Here is a 20,868-nt window from a genome sequence, read left to right as displayed (position 1 = left end):
CAGTCGACACCTTGAAGAACCCTGGTAATTAAGAAATTAATGTTTACGTTCCATGAGGAAATTATCAGAATTCTTTTCCCTGATATTAAGCAAAATCTATGACATTGAATATTTCGAATGAATAAAATAATATTTTATTCTTAGATCATTTAAATCGTTGTAAAACCTTTAATTATAAGAATGTGAAATAAGAAATCAAGCTGGAAATTAAGGATAAGGCGTAGATGATGTCCTTTTGATATTTAGAGAATTGGAGAGCAAAACAGTTCCCAAGCAAATGTGTACTTGCACTTCGTGTAAAGTTGAGAAAACTTCCAGAAACAAAAATAACCTAATTCAGTCTAATTTTTAGGAAAAATAGCACTCAAATGTTGTGGAACAGCATCAAATTTTACATTTTTGTAATCCGCATTGAAAACATTTCTGTTAATCTAACATAGTTCAAATGTTGAAATGAAAATCAGAAAAAAAAACGGTCATATAAACTGTTTCTTGATAGTTTTTAGATAGTTGGTTAGTTGTTTCAGTTGATTTATTTATTAATTGACTCGGTTGAGCGTTGATTATGATTTAATACTCTGTTCGCGGAAGTATAGACAAATGTAAACAAACATGTTGCAGAGGATTTGTCACTGTGCCATGTTTGGAGATTTTCTCTGAAATAACAGAAAGTAAAATTTCACAATTCGCATTCATCATCCACTTGACACGAATTTGTTTCAACCAAACGAACGATTGAAGTCGCTTTTCTTTATTTCTAGAGTATCTTTTTCGTGAAAGCTGCACAGAGCTGTTGAGAAATAAACTCATTGGATTTTGTTACGAATGACTCCTTGAATTAAGGAAATTATAGTCCCCTGAAAAACTATTAAGAGCAAGGTATATCGTGAAACCTGAGCACATTTTCCAAAACAATGCAAAACTGGACTTGTTTGCTGACTTCCTTGACGCACACAAACAGAAAACTCAAAATTTTTTTGCTAAGGGATGAAAAACCCAAAACGAACAACTTTTCCCCCGCAGCAATACTTATTAATCAACTCTCAAACAAGTGACAGCCATACACGAAACATTTAAAAAGTCTCTACCACAGGGGTTCCTAAAGTGAGTGCCGCAGGGTTTTGCTACAGGTACCGCGAAGTGCCCACGGCATCAATTACATATACTCCCGATTATCCGCGAGTCAATCAACAATCAGGAACATGCGTTTTCGCAGCAAAAAGCAAATACAGTAGACCCTCGTTTTACGCTGGTTTATTTTACGCGGTTCCAATTATACGCGGTTTAAGATTTGACACCTTTATTTTATTTTAAGCGGATGAGTTTCGGTTTTACGCAAATGCGGCAATGCAAACAGATTAAAATTTCCTCTCTTTCAAAATCCAAACTCCTAAAGATCGCAGATTACGCGTAATAGACTGCATTTTGTCGTGCTAATAATCGAGCTTGGGCCACTGGAGACATTTTATGCGATTGGTTCCAGAACTCTTTCCAGAAGTAAAGTTATTAAACTCGAACAGTTCAGAACACACTGGAAGAAGAGCTCTTAGGAGTGACAAAGAAGGACAAAACCAACAAGGATACCGACGTCGGTGACGAACAACCAAAACTTTCACACTGAAAATTTTGAGCCATTCCTAGACAATAGAAATGATCTTTCTGCTTTGTTAGTGAAGAAAGATTCTATCATGGAAATGACGCAAATGATCATAGATGCGTTAATGCTGTGCAAAGAATTACAGAGAAAAATTCTTAATGACTGCCAAAAGACTATCACAACCCGCTCCTCTTTATTAAGAGAACACGAAATTAATTTATGTTTTCTTTATGCATGCAGTGCATAAAAGTCGATATAAGTACACATTAAACTTATTATTATTGATCTCTAGAATGAAGTATTTTGTTATCTACGGAACCAAACCCGTACTTTAATACTAGTATCAGGCCTCAGTTTACGCGGCATTTCCGTGGAACGTAACCCTCAAGTAAAACAAAGGTCTACTGTACCAATGGCTGTTTTTATTTTTTTCAAAAAATTGTAAATTTGCGCTTAGTTGTTTTTGTTTTATTTAATTATTTGCTCACATATTTATTTATTTACTTTTGTGCTTTCCTCATCGTACTTACACTTGTTTTGATGTTAAGCTCTATCATGCGAAAATACAAATTTTTTTACTATACTATTCTCACTGTTTGCAGAAAGAATTTTGCATCAATACATCAATTCGCGACTCCAGAGCTCGAATACGCTACCTTGCGGTGATTAACAATTCTGAAGAAAAAGGTAAAACATTCCATTCCACGTGTTTTCTTTGAGGTAAATTACAGGCTTCAGACAGTTTGTGGTGTAATGTAATCTCAGAAGAATAGAAAACTTCCCACAAACACGATGAAAAATTACTGCCATTCACTAAGCGTCAAAGCAAGTTATAAGTTACAGCATGTGTTTGTTTTACCTTTTTCATCCACCATTAGACGGTGGCTGCAGCGCCCCCTGTTTATTGGAGTTGCGGATAAAGTCAAACTTTTGAGGAAGGACAAGTTTTACTTTTTTGTCCCTCATTTAAGCTTTTCCCGGTTTATCCGCAATTTTTATTATCCGCGTCACTTGTGCCACCCAATTTCGAGGCTAATCGGGAGTTTATCGTACATCGTACGTACGCATTCTAACTGAGGTAGACCGTGAGAAAATTCTAATCCTTCAAAGGGTGTTTCGAATCGGAAAAGTTTGGGAACCTCTGCTCTACCACGAAGCTAAATATTTTTTTACATGTTCGACCAGAGCCTGTTTACTGCAGGGGCATGCAGGGCACAGGCCCCTCCTCTTAGATTTCAGGGGGCCCAAAATCCCCTTAATTTACCATGCTAGTTAAAAATAAATAATGGTTTCAATTAGAATCCAGAGTACAATGATATCATTGATATTTTTGCAAATGCCAAGATATTGAAAAAATCTCTCATTTGTTGATAAAAATTCCCCTTAAAATTTTGATATTTTTGCAAATCCCAAAACCATTCCAAGTTTAGTCCGTATGTACTATTAAAAATAATATCACAGATGAGTTTGATATTTACGGTTTACTGCAACGGGCAAGTTTAACCACATCTTATATAATTATCGTATACTATATCTCTCCTCTTTTTTTACATGTATATACAGTGAAACCTGTGTAAGTTGACCACTTGCGGTTCAGCTCTTTGGCGGTCAACTTAGACAGGTGGTCAACTTATAAAGGGCGGTAATGTTTTTTTTTTTTTTTTTTTTGTCATTTCTTGCATCATGTATTCATTTTTTGAGGAGTTCACCCTTACTCTTTCTGTTAAACTCACTTTCAGTGTTTAACATTACTGAAAGTGAAACAATAATTAAAAATAACTATTAGTATTTTTAATAACAAACAAAAAATAATTTAGTTTATTTTTTCCTTGTTTTTAACTATATTAGACAATGTAGGTTTAGAAATTCCATATATGCCAGCTAATTTCCTCTGGATTTCTCCATTTTCAATTAATTTTAATATTTCATACTTTTTATTAATCTCAAGTTCAACTAACTTTCTTTTTGAAGCCTTTTTATGTATAGACAAAAAGTAACCAGCTCGACTCTCCCAGTTCATAAAGGCAAAATTAAAATGTCCTATCTCTTAATCCCTTGCACCAGAAACATGTAACTTTACTCATTAGCAGCCCAGATCTGTGTACCCGCAGTGCGAGGGGCCCGCGTCCTTAAAGTGGCTACTGACTTTAGAAATTGAAGATAAAATAGAAAAAAACTAGCACTAAGACTTATGCACTTTACAAATAGACACTGCTGGCCACAAGGGAGGGGCCCAACATATTTTGTTGCAGGGAGGCCCAAAATATCTAGATCCGGGCCAGTTCTTTTTGCACAATTCCTCTGTTGCCATAACATATTGCAACTGAAAGAAAAGATTTTGAACTTTTCTACTGACACCTATTTTTATTGAACAGAGAACAAAAAGCTATCTCAAATAGAACAACAAATGAAAAACAAGTTTAGAGAATAAAGAGCAGCATAAGCTTTATGCTGCTGTTTAGTTAGTAAAATGCTAGTCTGTCATCAAAGCATTAAAAACATTCTTAGAAAGCTATCAAATAATAATAATAATAATAATTGTAATTAATAAATAATGAAATAAAATAATTTGCTGAAGAAAGTTTAAAAAAATAAACCAAGTGGTCAACTTACAAAGGGTTTTTTACAATACTTCAAACCAAATTCGGCATACATTAGTGGTCAAGATAGACAGGTGATCAAGATAGAGAGGTGGTCAAGTTACAGAGGTTTTCCTTCATTATATGATATAGGACAAAATTCCGTTCCTGACAAAAGTGGTCAACATAGACAGGTGGTCAACTTACAAGGGTGATCAACTTTACAGGTTTTACTGTACTATATTGTGATATGAGGTACCACCAAATTTAGCATGGTTGTATTAATACGCAATATCAAAATATTCTATAGCTTCATTTTATAAAATAAGCTGGAATGGAGGGGAGGGGCAAAAAATGAATTTCATGCCCAGTGTCTTCTAAAATCTTAGGGGGGCCCTGAAATAGAAATGTGCCCCGCGTCAAATATCAGAATGATTGGGCTCTGTGTTCGACCATGTAAACAGTAAAACAAAATGTACGTAAACAATAACACCTCTCGAAAACAATGCCTTTAAAGTCCATCGCAAGATTTTGGCATGCGTTGATCGAAAATCTCTAGTCAGCGGTCAAGGCGAAAGAGCGTTCCCAGTGATATGTTCATACTGCGAGTGCGTGAACAATGGGTTTCAAAACACGGCAACCACCAAAAGTGTGGAAATGGGGCAATTTGATGCAACGCCTCCTACGAAGCTAAATGAGGATAATTTCATTTGAAACACACCGGGGTTATAATTTACGATTAGAGGGCAACTCATTTACACCTCATTTTTCAGCAGTGTGTTGTAAAGAAAAATTATATTTCATAACTGAGACAGTTATTGGCCATGGAATAGGCGAGTATTGAGATTCAACTGGTTACAACAACTAGTTTTGAAGAAGGAGAGCAGTTAGCTGTTTTATTTTCTAGGACAAGGGTAAAAAATAAAGTATAATGCATGTTTGGAAAACTGTGGTATCCAAATAACTCTGAAAACACGATGCAGAAATTTTCAATATGGTTATTTTTTAAGCTTTTAGTTTGAGGTAGGATTGAAAAAAAAAACCGACAATGAGTAGAGAAAATGAATGTAATTTTAAAATGCAAAACAAATGTTGTGCAGCAAGAATGCGCATTCAATCTAAAAACCTATTCTCGGTGGTGTAATTTCGGCCTAAAAAGCACCACGTGACTTCTTTTTGCACGTTTATTAACTAACAATAGTAATACTCATATATATATATATATATATATATATATATATATAATAAAAATCACTAACCGAGTCACGCTCTGACGTCACCAACAATGAAACTCGTGTCATAGCTTGAGTGATAGCATTATTTCATTGTTGAAGCACCGAAAATTCAGTAAGTTTTTTTATGATTTGATAATATTTTTTTGGCAATGTTTGACATGCAGGGAAATGCTTTATTTTGATAAACCGGAACTGGATCCGGTAAGTTAACTGTTTTTCTGGTAAGGTGTAATTTTAGGAGAGGTAAGAAACGTAAAGCTATCTAACTGGAATTAGGGTAGAAATTTCAACCATCAAAATATCACCAAACAGGCAATTGCTTCGTTCAAATGTAGATGCAATTTTCACCCGTCAAACCTTGACGGGCGATTTTCTAGTAATAATAATAATATAGAGTATTTAAATACGTAGAAAAATGGGCGTGACATGTTAGCGTGTTAGGAATTACGTTTAAAAAAAATATGGTTTTTTAAAATGAATTCCTGAAACAAAAGTAGCTAAATGAAACTAGTCATGTATTACAGAATGTTTTCAACCCAAAAAGAGTTTTTTTTTTCTTTCAAGAAGTGCTCTTTAAGTTCATATTTGAATTCACTGATGCAAATTCTGTTTTTAAACATGACAATGTTAATACAGTATAACTTCAATTTAACGATTTCCTCAATTTAACGATACATCTCACTGGTCCGAATTTGACAACATTGAATGTCTATGCTCCTCGATTTAACAATAAATATCCTTGATTTAACGATAACTTTTTTCCAGTCCCTTGACAATCGTTAAATCGAGGTTGTACTGTACATTCAATCGCCGTTCGTAATATTTTTTTTAAATATTTTCATCAACATCTCGTTAGCGTGTCATTTGTGCTTTCCCCTGGCAACGTGACATTATTATCTGCAGAACGCTCCACACAAGGCAGATAAATTTATCAGAAACAAATGTTAAAGTTGAGAAGCTTAAAAATTAAAAATGATTAAAAATTCCTTCAAAACCTCAGGATGGGGGGGGGGACCTTTCCTAACGAAATTGATGCCAATTTCAATAGCAATAGTTCCGCCGCCGATTTTTCGAAACCATCCTGCAAAAGAGACTACTCAACTCAACATCACTTTTCCGTTCGAACTGTGTGTCTGTTCCAGTGCCCTGTACACCCATCGGAGCGTTTCCGAAATTCCCGGGAATCACGGGCACACGCCCCGCTCACAAAAGGGGCGCAGCTGAGCAGAAAGAACACGCCAAGGTCGTTCTACGCTCAGCTCATCGCTTGCGGTATCAGCTAGGGATGATACCGGATTACGACTCGTTCTAGAAAAACGCTAGTAGCATTTACAAAAAGGGAAAGGCAATGAAACTTATGATTAGACAACTTATTTTATGAAAGTTGGGGGTGGGATAAGCAAAAACGTCAGCTACTAGTTACTGTAAAAAAATTGAACAGTTAATCTCTCAGATTACATACGAATCAATTCTCAAATTAACTTTGATTTAACGATACCCGATCTAACGGATTTCCTCAGGTTAATGATACATTTCACTGGTCCGGATTTGACGGCATTGAATGTCCGAGCTCTTCGATTTAACGATATCCTTGATTTAACGATAACTTTTTCTAGCCCCTTGACAATCGTTGAATCGAGGTTAATCATTTAAACGGCGGTAAAAGGGTGTTAAAATAGTCATCACAATTTATTCATAAATTCTTTTTTTTTTAATGTGCCGATAACTGAATGGTATTAAAAGTATTTTAAGCTGAATAATCATTTAAATAAAAAACTACATTGGCTTTTTCTTAAAAAATATTTTAAAAGCTCTGAGGTTTGTGAATTGGATTTGGCACATGAAAAAGTGGGAAGAAAAGGGATCTAAGTAAACTTTTAAAAATATTGAGTAAAACAACAGCAAAGTTCAAACCCTATTTCGATTAAACCCGTTATCTAAGCGTTCGTCGAGGCGTGGTACAAGATTTTCGATGTTCCCTACAAAGCCCCGTTCAATGTCCGATTTACATTCTTTGCTATATATATACAGGGTGTTCCGTTTTAACCTGCAAGACCTCTATTTTCGCAACCGTTAGTCCTAGATGTATACTTTCAAATGCAAAATCAGTTGCGGAGTTAAGATATTGAAAGTTTGAAGCAAAGTTAAAAATGAGTCAAAAAATACAAAATTTAACTTTTTATACGGACCCTAGCTCCCCTAACTTATATTTAGAGAATAAATCTAATAATAAAAACTATTACTGACACGAAAAACTTGACATTTGTGCGACAAAAACTCAAAGAGATATTCCAATTCAAAGTTTTAATGGACCATACAAAAGATTTAAAAAAAAAAAAAACAAGATATTTATATATTTCATTGCTATTCAAAAATTCATGCAAATGTTAAGCCGTGATACGCAAAAACACACTGCAAAACCTCGAACAATTTGAAAAATCACACTCTGCACATATGTAATTTTAAACACTTGTTAACCACTATATTTTCCCCCAAACTTTATTAAGTGTTATTAAAGTGTTATTGACTGCGAGTGTAAAGTGGTGTAAGTCACAAAACGCTGTGTTTCATTACTCGGTGAATATTAGTCGTACTAATTTCTAACTTTTTGTGTTGGAAATGTTTTTCAATGGAGATTATTTCCCTAAACATAAGTTAGGACATGAGGCCCGTATAAAAAATTAAATTTTGTACATTTTTATTCGTATTTGTTTTCACTTCAAATTTTCAATATCTTAACTCTGTATCTGATTTTGAACATTTTTGCGATTGGAAGTATGCATCTAGGACTAACGGTTGCGAAAATAGAGGTCTTGCAGGTTAAAACGGTACACCTTGTATACATATTTTAAGGAGCAAAGACGTGAAACTCACAAAGCGAAAGGTCTGGGCTACAAAGAGGGTAATCGCACTTTTCCCTTTTAAACTTTTTCCAAAATCCCAAAGGTTTGCATTGAGGGCTGGACTATGAGTGGCTGTGCTGGATACGGTTTTGCATTGTCATGAAAGAGCACAATAACTTTCGACAGCTCGATTTTTCAGTGATTTCAACCCAGTTACGGGGTTAAAACCCCGTTGGAAATTTCGAAGTTTTCTCACACGAAGGCTCAATATTGAAATTTTGAATAGCGGCAATCCTATAATTGGAGCACTTTTGCTTAGGCAACCTTATACCATCGGTTTTGTAATATTTTTACCTACATTTTTTTATATAACTTATGTGGAAACTCGATGAAATTACTCATTTTGGGCACATTTTAGCCTCGGAAAACCCTGGTTAGGGACCGGAAAAAGTAGGCAACCTTACTTTATCGTTTTCTTTATATCTTTTACTCTTCATTTATGACAACAATTTCCAGATACGCGATGAGGGGAAAATTATCTCCCTCATTGAAAACCTTTTATCCCCTGACAACCATGATTAGCGAACCAAAAAAGGTAGGCAACCACACTTTAAGTGTTTTATTTCCATCTTTTAATCTTCATTTATGATAACGATTTTTGGAAACTCAATGAGGGTATTTGACTTATTTTTAGAAACCTTTCAACATCTGGTAACCCTGATTAGTTCACGTGAAAGAAGTAGAAATTCTTACTTTAACGTTTTAACTACAACTTTTACTTTGCATTTATGGCAACAATTTTCATAAACTCGATGAGGGGTAAATTATCTCCCTCATTAAAAACCTTTTATCCCCTGACAACCCTGATTAGCGAACCAAAAAAGGTAGGCAACCACACTTGAGTGTTTTATTTCCATCATTTACTCTTCATTTATGATAACGATTTTTGAAAACTCAATGAGGGTAAATGACTTATTTTTAGAAACATTTCAACACCTGGCAACCCTGATTAGTTCACGTGAAAGAGGTAGAAATTCTTACTTTAACGTTTTAACTACAACTTTTACTTTGCATTTATGGCAACAATTGTAGGAAACTCGACGAGGGTAGGTCAAGCCTAGTGGGACTTTAGACTATACGTACATCTGCTTGCCATCAAAGTTCTTCATAATAAGCAAGTTAGTACATACTGAATTTGTCTGTTTGTACAGAAGTTATAAAAGAAGGTCAATTGTTAGAGATTTTTTTTTAAAACTATAGTTAAAACTAAACAAACAACAGTTGAAATAAAAAATCAAGCACCGAATTTAGCTGTTCGTCCGAAGGAAAAAAAAGTTGCATGTATCCAGGTACACGCGTCAGAGTCAACTTTTTAAATTACAGTTCGTCACCACAGACATCATATCAGTGGCTGGGAAAATAGCTTTGAACGGGCACTCTTCAAAAATAGTGCTCTATTTTGGATTGCAAAAATCTGTCTTGAAGCCCTATATCACTGCTAGTGATCATTACTGTTAGTGATAGTACATTCATGTCAGGTCCTATGAATAAACTTTTGGAAGATGCTTTAATGTACAGCTGAGAAAGGGGCACATAAGCATACATACACGCACGTAAAAATCATATGAGACAGTGAGAAGCAAAGAGATGCAAGTGGACATTTTGAAGTTCTGAGTAAAACGCGTTTAAAGGTCAGATCCTAGGTAGGCTTTCATTGAAATTTTTTTCTAAACCATGCTGTATAGTAGCAACTACCAGGGCTACTTGTACCATCTCTTGCCCCAAGATAGAGGAGGGGTTTACCTACCATTTGTACTGGTTATCTCCAAATTTTTAATTTTGCCACTTACATCCCTTTGCTTCTCACTGCCTCATATGTACCAACACAATCACTTGAAGTTAATTTCAGGGAACACGGGATAACATCAGTAGAATAATATTAAGGAGAGCCAGTACCCTAAATACTTTCAAAAAATTGATTTTTTTATTTTTATATATTTTAAAACTCCATTTCAATACCTTTTTAATGATACAAATTTCTTGATCGTGCTCATATTAGAAGTAAGTTAAAAAGTGCTTCAAAAAAAGGTAAACATATGTTGATAAGGAATGATTTTCCCCTTTAAATTGCAATATCTCGAAATGTTTTTTTTGAAACTAAATGTTCCTTTTTCTCAGAAACTAAATTGTGTTAGGATTTGAAATTTTTATCACCTATTCCATATATTTAGTTGCATATACTGAAGTAAAATTTTTCTCATATTCCAAAAATATTTTTTTATACAGCTGATTTCGTGTTGCAAAATGGCATTTTTGGAAAAAAATACAGTGACTTACGCGTTAGAATTTTTTAAATAAAAACTAAGCTTCCTTTCTGTAAAATTTTACTTCAGTATAGAGAAAAGAGTACTTAAGGTACAGAAAAAATTTCATTATTGTATCTTTAATAGATTTTCAGAAAAAGGTGCATGTACCTTTGCAAATTAACATTGATGGTATAGGGGGCACTGACTATCCTTAAATTGATCTCTATTTAATGTTAACTTTACAAATTGTTAGATTACATGGTTTGCTGTAACAAAAGTCACGTTCATGTAACTTTAGAGAATTAATGTTTGCGCACAAGAGTACTATGAATGGTTTAGTCACGATCGTTGATCAGTTACTTCACGACCGTATACAGTCACGACAGTTTAAAGACCATTCGATTGCATGGATACCGTAACAAATCTTACCTTGATACCATTAACAAGTCATTTTGTTGAACACGGTTTAAGTGGCTGCCGTAACGTCACTTCGAACACTTAGGGAATTTTGGAGGCGATTTTTAAGTCAAATGATTTGATTGGGATCTTGGTGAAAGAATTTTTAAAAGCTTTTAATGCTGTTCATCCGAGACAGACTAACGTAAGTCCATAAATTGCGATTTTCCGTTTATTAGTGCATTTAGGGATTGCAATACCGGACCGAAAATTCAATACCGGTGTTCGGTATTTTTAAAACGTGATAACGGAATACCGGTATTTGACATTTCTCAAAAGTTGCTTGAAAACATATTGTTTCGTCGCCACATTTCATAATTTTGTACAAAAATTGTATTGTGACAGAATATAAAAGGAAGGAACAAATATCAAAATAAAAAATCAATAGTTGTAAAAAAACATAATGCATCTATTAAATTGTCTCTAAGCCTGATACTTATTTTAGCTCAACTTTTCTACAGTTAAAAATACTCTTTCTGAAATCACGCAGGTCGGTTGTACTGCTAACAATGCACGATACACCTCCTCTAATTGTCTAGAAGTCCTTCATCTTCAAATCAATCGGTCTCTTACATGTTATTTTTGGATAAATCCTTTTCTGTGTGTGTGTGTGTTTCTTTTGTATTGTTTGCATCATTATTATTATTTTTTAAATTAATAGCTTGTTGTAACATCTTTTCAAGACACGATACTTTTCAGACATTATCATCAGTTCCTTTTGAGCATTAGAGGTTTGTGTATGCTTTTTATTTGCCCTTTGGTTTGAAATTTACGAAAAACTTCAATAAGTCTGATCTTGTTAGTTTCTCTTAGTCGTTTTCGCCTTCTTTTCAAAATTATTGCAATTATAATTATGTAAATATCTGAAAATATGTTTCAATTGATTATGCTTTACCTTTATGCTAATTTTCAAGGGACTTTTCTCAAGGTATTTTCAAGGTACAAGGACAACAAATTACCATTTGTTATGAGAACATGAAAAAGTTTTGTTAAAATTTAGTACAGTTGAGAAAAATAATTAAAAAAGAAATCATAAATTATTTCTGCAACTGATGGTTGGAAAAAATTATTCATAAGACAAATTCATTTCAAATTACACTCGAAATTAACTTTCACAAAAGAGAAAGTGAGTGATGTGGAAAATGGAAAAAATGAAAACATAGTGAACAAAAGCGCACAAAAATGTGATTTATCTCACCATCTAGTAACGACAATATCACTTTGCAATCTTTCCATTATTTTGTTTAATGATATTCTATTAGTGAGTGCTTTAGAAGCCAAATTTTTACATCAATAGATTGATTTTGGTTCTGTATCACGGAAAAAGAAATGTACATTCAAAATATAAGTAGATATTTAATAAGTTAAATTTAATGTTCTTAAATTGAAACTATTTATTTTTTTTCATCTAATACCGAAAATACCGGTATGTTACCAAGTGCATTGTATTTAGAAGCCTATTTTGGATCGAGCCATGTGTAAGTAATCCTTAAAAAAAAAAGTCCTTTGCAATAATTTCCTTCTTTCCTTCCTTCCTCAGTGGTACGACAGCCCTGGGTGAGCCCTGTCCTCCTCAAGAATCTTCCAGGCCTCTCTTTTTTTGGCCATGGTTTGCCAATTTTTCACTCTTATGGTAGAAAATTCCTTATCAAGGCAATCAACCCATTTGAGGTTAGGCGACTCCTTGTTCTAACTCCCATAGGTTTAGGCAAAAAAATTTTGCAGTAATTTACCAGTGTTAAAAGAGCGCGAGTCCAATTTTTTTGTATGCACCAAGCGACCGTTTTTCCGCTTATAGGAGGTCAAAGACGTTCTCCCATTCACTTAACATTTGTCCCACAGAGGCACCAATACAGTCTATGATCATGAGCGCCCCCATGGGAGGTCGCTGTGACCTCCCAAAAATTTCTTCATTCGGAAAATTTTGTATGACGATTCGGCAAAATTATCATCATTCGGCGAAATTTGGTGTTCCATTCTGCAAGTTGAGAATTTCTGTCCTAAAAATTGAAGTTCAGGGCACCCCTGTCAACGATGTAAAAGGGGTCTGCGGTGGCACAGCAATGATAATTTGCGTAATTTTTCACTTTTCCGTTGAAGGTAAAACTTACAAACGAGTCAGACTCTCCGAGCCCGTTTATCAGAAGATCAAAAAGATATCCCAATGACAGGCTGCGAGTGTAAAAACTCCTCATGTAAGAAAAACAACGGATCATCGAAGAAGAATTTTCGACCTGTTCCTTCTGAAAAAGAAAGCAGGACAGTTCAGAGATGATATTGCTCTGCAGGTTGTAGTGTAAAAAACGTGTAATATCAGAAACCCTTCTTTGTATTTCCTAAAATCTGTGCTGCATAATTTTTTAACAAAAATTCATCTCCATTTGAATCCAGAAATTTCACTTGAGAATTTCGTATCCCAACTTTGCAATACAAAACCCATCAAATACTATGATTCTGCCGTAAAATCATACTTCAGCAGCTCACAGTGACTTACACCTTCGATTATTTTTAGCCAATGAGAACTAACCATATGAACTTCGGCAGTTGGGATTTTTATTGTCCATTTGAATTACATTCCGATTATTTGTGTAATTTTTTAAACAATTTTATTGAACTTTTCTTATATTTGAATACATTATTTATTTTAAAATACAATTTCTCCATTTTAATTTAACCTTTTTCCCCCACTATTACTAGCGACCATGCTATTGCTTACTTTTTTCTCTAACCAGACCTCATTGCTTATTTAATATGATACTAGACAAAACAGCAATGTGTCCTGATTCAAATGGATATTGTATTTCGTCTCTAAATGCGCCATTAATACATGCAAAAACTATTGCAAAGCTTACATCGTTAAATAAGTTTTTAAAAAAGACATTAATAAACAGGGCTGCGGAGTCGGAAGGAAAATGGCCGACTCCGACCCCGACTCCTGGATTTTGAAACGCCCAACTCAGACTCATGATGTTTTTATTTTTATTTTATTGCATTTTTTCAGTTCCCCCCCCCCCTCTTCAGGAAGGGGGAAAAACCAAAACAGAGATTGAAATATTAATTCCTTTTCATGAAAATTTCGCATTTTGTATTTTATTGTAAACCCAAGATGCATACAACGTTAGAAATTCAATTTAAAAATCAAATTTTCCAATAGTTACGAGTTTAAAAGTGAGATGACTTAAAAATACCATTTTTTTCAATAATTTAAAAGGATTACTTGTAATTTGCTCCCTTTTGATGTTTAACAAATACATATTGATAAAATCGTGTGCTTTCAATTTTTGAAAGTTGCAACTAGAAAGAAAAAAAGCTTTTTTTCTAAGTAAGTTCTTGAGAGGGGGTGGTTGGGCCCGGGTGACACCCATCTGGTAGGTGACACCCAAAGTTAATTTCAGAGTTTGTAAAAAATATAAATACTTTAAATTTGAAAATTTTCTCGAACATATTTTAAATTATATTTCACTAATATAATTTCAACGAAAGTAAGGCACATATACGTAAGGAGAAAATTTTACACAAAATGCGGCGGAATACAAATTTGTACGAATAGCTTTTAGTATACCTATAGTTCTTCTTCGCTAAATTTTTAATTTAAATTTTATAGTCTGCTTTAGAATAAACTTAATATGAAGATTTTAAGATTAACTGCAATTATTGAGTGTTGTAACCAAGAAATCACTTACACTTATATTGTTCCATACTTTTTAGGGAGAATTAAGCATATATAGAAATGGTATTAAAAAATCGGATCTTTTAGATTCATGCTTTCACGCCAGAACTTATTTGAATTTGCCAACTACTCTCAAAAGTTTCCACCCGAGCTACGGGCCTCGACTTACTAAATTGTTACATACTTTCCTTCAACTATTTTATAACTCAGATTGAGCAAAACACTATATTTCTACTTTTATTTGAAAGTGATTACTTGAAAATGTTAGGCAACAAAACCGTTTGCTGACTGTTGTTATTTGTTAAGTTAAAAAGCAAGCAAACTAGGGGACGGCTAGAGAAAGTTCGGTAAGCACTTAAGCTAGCTCATTGCCATAAGCGCAGTTATTTTCCAATTAGTAGCTTTTTATACATTTAATCGAACCAATTGGTAGTCAGTTTTTAAAAATGGGAGGAAAGTCAGTGAAAATGTAAGTAAAAAAGAAGCCCGGAGTCGGAGTCGGCATGTTTTCTAACGACTCCGACTCCTTTATGCAAAAATCAGTCCGACTCCGACTCCGAAGCCCTGTTAATAAATCGTTGAAACAATGATTTAAAAAAAAAACTGCTCAGCTTCGTTGGAAGCGAAAGTAAAATGAAACAGCACTAATTTTTACTTTTCACGAAGCAAGAAACAGCAAATTAAGTCGCGTTGTTTTTCCAACCTAAACAATCTAGACATTTCTTTTTTTTTTTAAGAATAAGATCAAACATCATCGATTTAACTGTTCCCTTAGCGACTGCGTTCGGTTCAACATCAGTGGTTGCCAATTGAAAAAGAACACAGAACGAGCTTCACTTCAAGGTCAGCGGAAGAAACGGGGAAAGTGGTGTGTGGCACTGAAGCGAATAACCGGTGCTCTCCGAGAGACGGTCCATAACAGTGCGATGACATTCCGTTTCAACGTGGGATGCGTCAGGGGTTGCACAAGATTGACACACACGTTGAGAAAGTTGTTTGATTTTTTTTGCCCACCTGTCAAAGCATGCAAATATATTATGATTTAAGTACTGGGTAAGATTTATTGCTTTGCCACTTCATCCATATTCAGTTGATAACGCGTGGGATAAACTGTTGAAATTTGTCGAGGTAAACTTCAAAGAAAAAGAGAGAACTTGTATTACAAAATACTTCTGTTTCATAAATCATGAAGCAAGCCCATCATTTCGAATTTTTCTAGGGGAGGGCAAAATGTATGCAACAGATCACCCACAGCAGTTGCCGACTTGGGTTCCACTGCAACTTCGCCCCCGTAACGAGGGAGCTTGCAGGCTCCTGAGTCCCCATTGGAACTGGCCATGACCACAATCGACGCTAGGCTTCGTGGATTCAGATATAAGAACTTCAAGATATAAGATCGCCCGTTGCCTGCTTATTCGCCACCTCAAAGTCACCAGATACAGATTTGATCAAACATCCGAAAGGGGTGGGAAGTGCAAGAGATTCAAATTGTATCGAAAACAACAAAAAACGCATCTATTGATATGTAGATATGCTGATTTCTCAAGGTGGGCGAGAAGGGGGCATTACCCTTTTCCAGATCAGACCCCCTAAATGACGGTCCTGTCCTGCAGCATAGATACCAAGAGTCCAAAAACAATGCTTAATTTGAAGCGAAATTCTTATTTCGCTAACTGCCACGAAAATCTTTACCTCTAACTCATCGTTGGTATAATCTGGCTCTCATAAGTTGACTTCCGATATACTGAGGAAAAAACGATTTGTTAAAATACGGAGTGAAGAAGGTTGGTTTGCACTGTGATAACGATCATTGGCGTTGTACCAACTATGAATATCTCCTCTTTCAACCCAAAAATTAATGAACTGGTCCAAAGTCAAGTATCAAGTTACCAGAGCCGCACTCCATGCATTCGTCACGCATCTATGTCTTATAATGCAAAGAGACGCTGTCAAACGACGCTGTGAAACTTCTAAAATGTAAGGAAGACCTCAACACAGAATTCAAAAGAAACATCGGCCCAAATTTATCGAAACTATAAGAATTTTTCAGGGGTCTAAGTAAAAAACTGTTGAGTACAATGAAAACGATAAGAGAAATTAATTTGTTTTTGGAACTTACTGTAGAAGCAAAAAACAAAAGAAGCGAGCATGCCATAATTATTAACTTATTACCAAAAACAAATTTAAAGCATCTTATACATATAAAATCTGAGTATCTATCTATCTATCTATCTATGTCCAAGCTTCTTCTCCCGAACGACAGTGAACTGACCATCGAACCAGGTATCGATGGATTCGTAATCCTCCCGTCTTCATGTTTGGCTATTTAACATAATTCTCCGATAATAATTAGCGGAGATATCAATTAAAAACTTTTAATTATGACTCTTAGATTTCAAAATCAAATCACTATTTTTCGAAGGCTTTCCTCCATTCAAATTATTATTCAGTGCTTCAACTCAACTTTCCGGATGAACGCTTTTATTAAAATTTACAGCGTGAAGAAAATCATTGAAAAGAAACGTAATTCTTGTACGACCGTGCGGATAGAATCCATCCAAATATTTATCTGAGTGGTATGTTGCATTAATAAACACCCGGGCAACGCCGGGTAGTAGACTATTTTATGTAAAAAGCGGATTGTTATTGTGCATAAATATTTCCGATATAGTCTATCAGATGTAATTCAGTTTAACGTGAGTAAAGATTATAGTTGATAATGCATATATTTTCCCCTTTTGTGCTGACTGAAAATGTACTCATAACTTGTATCATTGATAACGATTATTAACGTTAATGAGGTGTTTTGGCAAAAATATGTTTTACTGGTGTTTTGCAAACCTTGCTTTACGCGCATTTATTTATTCCTTAACGCGTTAGAAACTAGTGTCAGTGTACTACAAAAGCATCAACTGGACTGCTCTTACATTTTTTAGGTAGCCCGTGCAACGCCGGGCACGCAGCTAGTTAACTATATAATTATTGTAAGAAGAATATACTATAAGTCCTATTGGGTAGTAAAATTAAACACCCACTTATTCGCTATTAACTTATCTTTCTTGTTACATTACTGTAGATTTTTAAAAATCATTTTTGAGAATTTTTTTTTTTTGTACAAAATTTGAATGTTTTTCAAGTTTTAAAAATACGTTGTCAAAAAAGTAAAAGTATTTAAAAATACGCCACGTATATTCAGTACTCAATTGAGCATTTTCCCTGCACAATAGTTAAATACTCTACAACGCACGTAGGTCGGAAGTTAATTCACCCACCGATACCTGAGTTTTTGATGAATTTAACATTTGACAGTTACATTAAGGTAAAGACAAGAAAATAGACATGATTACAATGAGTAATCAAAAGTGCAATGCAACATACAACTGTTTCAAAGGAGAGGCCTTGAAACGTCGGAACCGTTGAACAGTTGTTCGCAATATTTCCATAATAATCTGAGTCTTATTAGCGTTGAATGTTCATAAACGTCACAAAACTTCCACGATTTTTTTAAATGTACAATGAAGACATGTTGAATTTTCAATCTTTACAGAAACTTTGGAAAAGTGTTCTTACCTCATATTCAGATGCAGCCAATTGTCTTGTTCCAGCTTCTGGAAGGGAAAAAAAAAACCAATGATGTTAGAAATTACATTCATAAGTATAGGCAACAGAAAATAGTCACAAGATGTGATGTCCGCACATTGTGTTCATATTTCACTAGATATTCTTATATTCAGGTTATACCGGCAATGTAAGAAACCCTGATACTCTGCAGCAAGAGCAATCCAGGTGAGAATCATGCGGATCATGATCCTCCATTTTTTGTGCCAAGACTTTTTTTTGTCCAAAACCTGAAGCTGGATCTTCCTTTGCTTACAAAATGTCAGTGTCTCTTACATTGTCGGTACTATTACATTACATTGATATCTTCTGGAAAATCTTTCTTATCGAGCATTTTTTAACTACAGTAGCTTGAAAACGTTGATATTGTCTCTAATATGCAAAAAAACGGCTCATAAGTGAAAAAGTAAAACTTCATTATTATGTACATAGAGGGTGTTCTCGTTTAACCTGTGAGACCTCTATTTTCACCTAGTTCTAGATGCATACTTCCAATTGCAAAAATGGTCAAAATAAGGCGCAATGTTAAGTTAAGATATAGAAAATTTGAAGCAAAAAGAAAATTCGTGAAACAATACGAAGTTTAACTTTAAGGAACGTAGGTTCCTTAACTTATATTTAGGGAAATAATCTCCATTGAAGAATAATTCCAACACAAAAAAATTGACATTAGTACGACCAATATTCACTGAGATATGAATCGAAGCGTTTTGAGATTTACATTACGTAACACTCGCAGTCAATAACATTTTTTGAGGGGAAATGTAACGGCTAAAAAGGGTTTAAGATTATATGTGTGCAAAGAGTGTTTTTCCAAATTGTACGAGCTTTTGTAGCGTATTTTTACGTATCATAGCATAACATTTGCATTTATTTTTCAACAGCAAGGATTTTTTTTTTTTACTTCAACAACATGTTACTCTTCTGAAAGGGCGATAAGTTTCAAACTCATCCCTTTCACGGTGCCTTAAAACTGTGAACTCCAATATCTCCTTGAGTAGTAAATGTTTCAGTTTTTTTGTGTTGGAATTACCTTTCAATGGAGATTATTTTCCTAAACATAAGTTCAGAGACCTTGGGCCCGTATGAAAACTTTGATTTCGTTTTTTATTTCACTTATTTTCTTTTTAGTTTCAAGTTTCCAATACTCTAACTCCGCACCTTATTTCGGCCAATTTTGCAATTGGTAGTAGGCAGCTAGGACTAACTGATGCGAAAATAGGGGTCTTGCGGTTAAACGGGAACACGTTGAATATACTACACAGGAAAGTTTTATATTTGAGGTTAAATCACATAGCTATTGAACTATCAAATGATACATTTCGATTGTTTTAGATTCAAAGTTCCAAATCAAACTTTGAGTAACGGATCCAAAGTCATACCATCGCACGGATCAACAAATTCAAACGATTCCCATTTCGAATATTCTTATCGACGCTTTTCAAAAACGGAAGCAAAACCTATCATTTCAATGAAAATGTTCCCATTTCATAGAACGTTATAGTCGAATAACATTCTTTAAAATGAGGCAAGACGCCCATTAAAGTTCGAAAAAAGTACTTTCTCGTCATTTGCAGTGTAAAAAAAAAATGGGCATAAAACCCACAAAGAAAGCACTTTCGACTAAATTGTCTTCCATGAACAATAGAACTGTCCATCATTTGGACATTACTTCTTCGCAGATGGACGTTTAGCGTAAGGATGTGGTCACGAGGCGAAAGTGCTATTTTCTGCTAATGGATATTTATGATATGTCGTCGTTCAACAGGGCAGCAGGATCCTAATAGACAAGTCTGAAGCAGGAACAAGACGTTTAGGATCTTTCAACAATGATATGAATTGTTTTTTCTTTTTTTGTTTTATGGTCCGGAGTATTTAAGAGAATTGATTTTACGTGACAGGCAAAACGAACTACTCTTGCTGTCTGCCATTAAGCATATCAAAAGTTCGTTCGGCAAAGGTGTTAAAATTGGATTTTAGAGCTGTCATTTGTAAAAGTTTTACAATTATATTCGTAGAAAGTGGTGTGCAGGTCACATAAGAATGAATACAGAGAGCACAGTACTTAAGGTCTTTAATGCACTCCTGTTCGTAAAAGATCAAGAAGAACTCAAAAAGGTGGAAGGACTGCCTTGATGAAGATTTCACAATTTCACATGTTAAGAGCCGGAGGTCAACTTCTGGCAGCAGGTTGGAAAGGGTAAGACTTCTGAAGAAGGCCGGGGACCACAAAGAGCCGCCGTGTCAATGTTGACGATGACAGCGGTATATTGAAAATGATGAAAGACAGTCAAATCTCATTATCATGTCATTCGTAATGTTTTTTTTTTTTTTTGGATGCGGAGTGCAGAGCAGTTGATTCTGCTCATCCTTGCGCTTGAGATATTTTTGCTGGACGCAAGACAAGGACATAATGCTACACCTACCAATGGATATAATACAATCCCTACAGCATGCGTTTTCTTTAGTTTCGCTACTTTTCTTGACCTAGAGCAGTGGTGACAAACTAACGGCCAGCGGCCCAGGGGATATTTCGATAATTGGGAATCTGGCGCGGTCGTCTC

General features: G+C 34.8%; 1 protein-coding gene across 1 annotated transcript in view; it reads right to left on the bottom strand.

Moving 5' to 3' along the window:
• Window positions 1–16,025, bottom strand: part of LOC129232055 (protein spire-like) — a gene marked incomplete at its 3' end in the record, with an annotated part of 50,986 nt that extends 34,961 nt beyond the window's left edge. The window contains exons 1-2 of the mRNA XM_054866291.1: window positions 15,939–16,025; window positions 13,128–13,259 (exon numbers count right to left, since the gene is read on the bottom strand). Coding sequence (XP_054722266.1) covers window positions 13,128–13,259; window positions 15,939–16,025 — 219 coding nt within the window. The remainder of the gene's footprint in view (window positions 1–13,127; window positions 13,260–15,938) is intronic.
• Window positions 16,026–20,868: the final 4,843 nt, after the last annotated feature.

This window comes from Uloborus diversus, unplaced genomic scaffold, assembly GCF_026930045.1.
Source record: "Uloborus diversus isolate 005 unplaced genomic scaffold, Udiv.v.3.1 scaffold_1014, whole genome shotgun sequence".
NCBI classification, from domain to species: Eukaryota; Metazoa; Arthropoda; class Arachnida; order Araneae; family Uloboridae; genus Uloborus; species Uloborus diversus.
The sequence above is the reverse complement of the archived record's forward strand: the minus strand, read 5'-3'. Positions and strand labels throughout refer to the sequence as shown.